General features: G+C 47.5%; 1 protein-coding gene across 1 annotated transcript in view; it reads left to right on the forward strand.

Moving 5' to 3' along the window:
• Nucleotides 1-4,806, forward strand: part of LOC111665591 (transcription factor COE3) — a 138,388-nt gene that overhangs the window by 125,412 nt on the left and 8,170 nt on the right. The window contains exon 14 of the mRNA XM_087177797.1: nucleotides 2,274-2,459. Coding sequence (XP_087033923.1) covers nucleotides 2,274-2,459 — 186 coding nt within the window. The remainder of the gene's footprint in view (nucleotides 1-2,273; nucleotides 2,460-4,806) is intronic.

Raw genomic sequence — 4,806 nt, forward strand, 5'->3', positions numbered from 1 at the left:
CCCCAAACCATCGTCTGCTTTTCACATCAGCCCGGCAGCGAACACCTTACAGGAATCTATGAGGTCATGGGAAACGAGGCTGCAGCGGCCGCGCTGAAAATTCATAACTGTGTAGTTTATGTGCGCCGGGCTCTCCGGTCGGAAACATTACACCGGGGGTCTGACCACCGTCCTCCCGCTGGTCTCCAGTATGAAACGGCTCTTTGTGCCCGGCCATATTATCCACGGTGATTAAAACATTAATAAAAACAGCGGCTCCTGAGCCCAGCTCTTATCAGGCGGAGGACGCAGGTCTCTGATCCAGAGACGCTCGCCGTCAGCTCCTCCTCCTGAAGAGACCCGGGGCCTTACTCCAGTCTTCATCCTCTGGAGCTTGTCTTTGTGTCTTCACTCTGACAGATGAGGAGGAGGAGGAGGAGGAGGAGGAGGCTGGGCGGAGCTTTAAACTGTTTACATGAGCTCCTCTGTAGACGACTGTGGGACCTGAGTGTAAAAGATGTTAATTAAGATTATTATCATCATTTTTATTATTATTATTATTAGTATGAAGAGGAAATAAACACGTGTGTGCAGTGAAATACACTTTTATTAATGATGGAAAAACTTTCTAAACTCGATGTGATCCAGAGCTTTCAACCAAATCCCTGAGCCTCTTTCAGGGGTCGGGTGGCGTCACGTGCCCTAAGTACGAACAGCTGATGGAGAGCGGAGGGAGATCATCACTGAGGTGACGTGCAACAAGAGAAAACACTGAACTGGTAATGAAAGCAGTTCAAGTGTCAGTGGGTAGAAATAACTCAGAGGAAGGTCATGGTGTGCGGCTGAAAGCTGCAGAACAAGAAGTCAGGACGTGAACGTTGAGTGTGGATTATTTTACCTGCGAGGAATCAAATCCAGATCCAGATGTGTTTGTGTCACTCAGTGAGAAGAGGTCATGTGACCAGATGTGTAGAGTAGTCTGTGCAGTGGTTTCAGTCCAGCTGTGGCGTTTGTTTGTTGGACTCAGAGAAACCGTCATGTGACTCGTCCTGACACCTGTAGATGATCTGACTCTTTGAGGGGGGGTCAGTGACGCAGCTGAGGACCCGCCCCACCTGCAGGACGTCAGCTGATCTCTGACAGCTTCCTCCGTCAGACTGAACGGAGTCTCTGTCGCAGTGAGAATCAGCCTCTGCTCAGAAACACATGTTTCCATTTGAGTGTGAGGTCGAAGGAAGTGATCTGCATCAGCTCTGCTTCCCACGCCGCCGCTGACGGGGACGGGAGCGGGAACACACCAGAACAAACAGGACCAAGTTCTGGGTCCATTTGTTCAGAAATTCTTTTGTTTATTGAAGAACAATCCATTGAGTGTGTTCTGTGACGTGCTGCAGCTCTCGACCGCTCCCTGCACTGTTCTCCTCCACATGTGTTTCCCATCGCCGCCTCTCCTCGCCCTCGTCCCCGGGCAGCGCTCCATCAGCCACTCCTGCTGGGAATTGCGTTGGCCCGAACCAGGAAGTGGGGGAAAGTGGAAGAGTGTAGGGGGAGGGGTTTTTTGGTGGGGGGGGCTGTAATGTGCTACTTGGCACACTGTTGGCTCTGCTCAGTGAGCTCGGCTGACGTCGGTGGGAACTCGGGAGCCTCATGAGAGGGTCAAAGGTCAGGTTGAGTGCTGCTGGGAACATCGGTATTCAACGCATCTCGGAGGATGGTCAATCAGTGGGGTGAGGGGGGGGGGGGGTTTAAGGTAAATGAATGGCAGACTTGCCTGTGGGGAGTTCAGCAGTCAGTATCAGGCGAACAGCAATGACAGGTGTGATGATGTCACCGCTGAGGTCACGACGAGGAGGTCAGACATAGAGGAACACACACACACACACACACACGAACAGTGACACTCCTCTGAGCTCAGATCTGATCTGTGATCGTGTTTCACTTAAACCTCGTCAGTCGTCCATGTTTTAATGTCCAGGATCAACAGGAGGAATCAGAACTTCTTCTTCTTCTCTGACATTAATCAGCTTCTGATAAAACTGGATGTTTCATGGTGTCACTTTTTCTATTTTTTTACATTTTATGGAACAATGTTGATTCATCAGGAAATTAACAGTCGGACTGAAAGTCTGATTAACGTCACATACATCACAAAGTGGAAAACCTTCTTCACAGTGTTTATTTACGTCTTCCTTCCACTAACTGCAGGTTGTGTTTAAGGTCGTCCGGTCCAGGAAACAGTCGGTGTATAAACACGTGAAGAAGAACTCTGACGCTCGCCTCTCTCCTCCTCTCAGGTTACTCCCGCAACTCGAACAGCGTGTCTCCTCGCGGCTACGTGCCGAGCTCCACGCCTCAGCAGTCCAACTACAACACCATCACGTCCACCATGAACGGATACGGAGCGGCGGGTATGACCAACCTGGGCGTACCAGGATCCCCCAGCTTCCTCAACGGCTCCACCGCCAACTCTGCTTACGCAAGTGAGTCACTTCTAATTTAAATAAACACCAACCTGATCGATCTGAGAGACGAAGCGCTCCACCTGCAATCTGAAGCGTCACCTTCAAACTCTCGATTACAAAATGTTCCAGAATTTACTGTTTCAATGTTTAAGCACTTAGGCAGTTGAAGTGTCAGATAGAGCGCCGAAGGGAGGAACGGTTCATTTTAAGCAGTTGATGAAAGCAGTAGATGTGTCAGTTGAAAGTATCTCTACATTCAGCTGAAGTTTAAACACTGAAGGGAGATGGAGTGTCAGTGTGAGCGCTGAAAGACTTGAGTTGTTAAGAGTTTGAGCAATGAAAGCAGTTGATGTGTAAATTGAGGGTTGATGCTGTACTTTACTGCAGTTTCAGTTGATGTGTGTGCACTGAAAGAGGTTGGAGTGTCAGTGTAAGTTTAATTGATGAAAGCAGTTGATGTGTCAGGTGAAGGTTGATCACTGCAGTGAGCTAAAACTAGGCACTGAAAGGAACTGAGGTGTCAGTTAATGTGTAAACGATGAAAGCAGTTGATGTGTAGGTTGAGGGTTGATCACTGCATTTTAATGCACTGAAAAAGATTGAAGTGTTGAATTTTTGCAGTGGAAGCAGTTGATGTGTAAACATCGAAGGGAATTGAAGTGTCAGTCAAAGCACTGGAAGCGTTTCAAATATCAGTTGAAGTGTTGAGATGTTGGTTGAAGGTTTATCACTACAGTGAGATGAAACTTCAGTTGAAGTGTAAGCACTGAAAAGAACTGAGGTGTCAGTTAAGGTGTAAGTGATGAAAGCAGTTGATGTGTGAGTTGAGGGTTGATCACTGCATTTTACTTCAGTTTCGGTTGATGTGTGTGCACTGCAAAAGGTTGAAGTGTCAGTTAAGGTGGAAGTGATGAAAGTAGTTGATGTGTCAGCTGAAAGTGAACCATTGAATTTACTTAAGTACTGAAAGTGTTTCAAGTATCAGTGTGGTGTTGAGGTGTCGGTTGAAGGGTATGTGATGAAAGCAGTTGATGTGTCAGTTGAAGGTTGATCACTGCAGTGAGCTGAAATGTAAGTTGACACACTGAAAGGAACTGAAGGGGCAGTTGAGGTGTAAGCGATGAAAGCAGTTGATTTGTAAACACTGAAGGGAATTGAAGTGTCAGTGAAAGCACTGAAAGCATTTCAAGTGTCAGTTGAAGTGTTGAGGTGTCGGTTGAAAGGTATGTGATGAAAGCAGTTTATGTGTCAGTCATCCAGTGCAGTCAGCTGAAGTTTTAGTTGAAGTAAAAGTGCTGAAAGCAGTTGAAGAGAACCATCTCCTGCCTTTATTGGGTAGCAACAGATGACAGGAGACAGAGGACAGACAGCTGGTTCCAGCTGGACTTGAGCTGTTGTGGTTCATGGCCGGCATCTTGAACAGTTAAATGAAGTGTATTTACTGAAAGCAGCCGAAACGTTTTTCACATTTTTGATTTGAGTTTGTGCTTCAATAAATAAAATACAAAACAATGAAGAAAGGCGGAACATTGATGTGGCCGAAAGCTTTTGAAAAAAGCCTAGTAAGTGAACCTTGATCTGTTGATCTCAACTGTTCTCAACAGCTACGAACATTTTCTGTTTGTTCTGGTTCTGTACCAGGTCCAACCTGTCGGGCCAGGCAGCCTCAGTCAGGCTTTATTATAATACCAAGGGTTCATTGATCTCTGAGAGCTGTTAAAAGGATAGTAAGTGTACCTTGAGGGTCTGATGAAAACAGTGTTTCTTTAAGTTAATGCTGAGGTTCGATACCCGGCGTGTTATATTGAGAGCTGGAGTACAAGACACTGATCACGCGTGTCTGACTTCCTGTTGTGTGTGAGATGTGGAGTCGTTGTTTCCTGTGTTTGTGGAGGTTCTCAGACGAGCAGGTCTTCAACAGCTGCAGCTCTGGTGTGCAGAATAATAAGAGTGAATAAAAGTGAAGCGCTTCCCGCTGCAGGAGACGAGTCGACGCTTCAGTAGTTTTCAGTCGGCCCTGTTGAAACTTCACACCGGGCTCTGATTAACATGCCTGGAGTCGGAGCTGCTGCTTGGAAGGCGCAGGTGTGTTTTGGAGGCCGGTAAAGTCTAAACTCGCCCGCGGGGAGCGCTCCATTGTTTTGGCTTCTGTATCAAAGAGCTCAGCGAGTCTCAGCGAGACTCGTTTAGAAGGTAGCGAGCTCAAAATGCATCTCCGTGCCAGGTGATGTTGTCGTCCCTGGCGACTAAACAAAAGGTGGGCTCACATCTCGCCTGGCTGAGCTACAGTTTCCCGCCGCCGAGGGTGTGGGTGTGTGTGTGTGTGTGTGTGTGTGTGTGTGTGTGTGTGTGTGTGGGTGTGTGT

The sequence above is a fragment of the Seriola lalandi genome, unplaced genomic scaffold (genome assembly GCF_002814215.2).
Source record: "Seriola lalandi dorsalis isolate HSWRI2012SDOR001 ecotype SW California unplaced genomic scaffold, Sedor1 jcf7180002054655, whole genome shotgun sequence".
In the NCBI taxonomy this organism is placed as follows: Eukaryota; Metazoa; Chordata; class Actinopteri; order Carangiformes; family Carangidae; genus Seriola; species Seriola lalandi.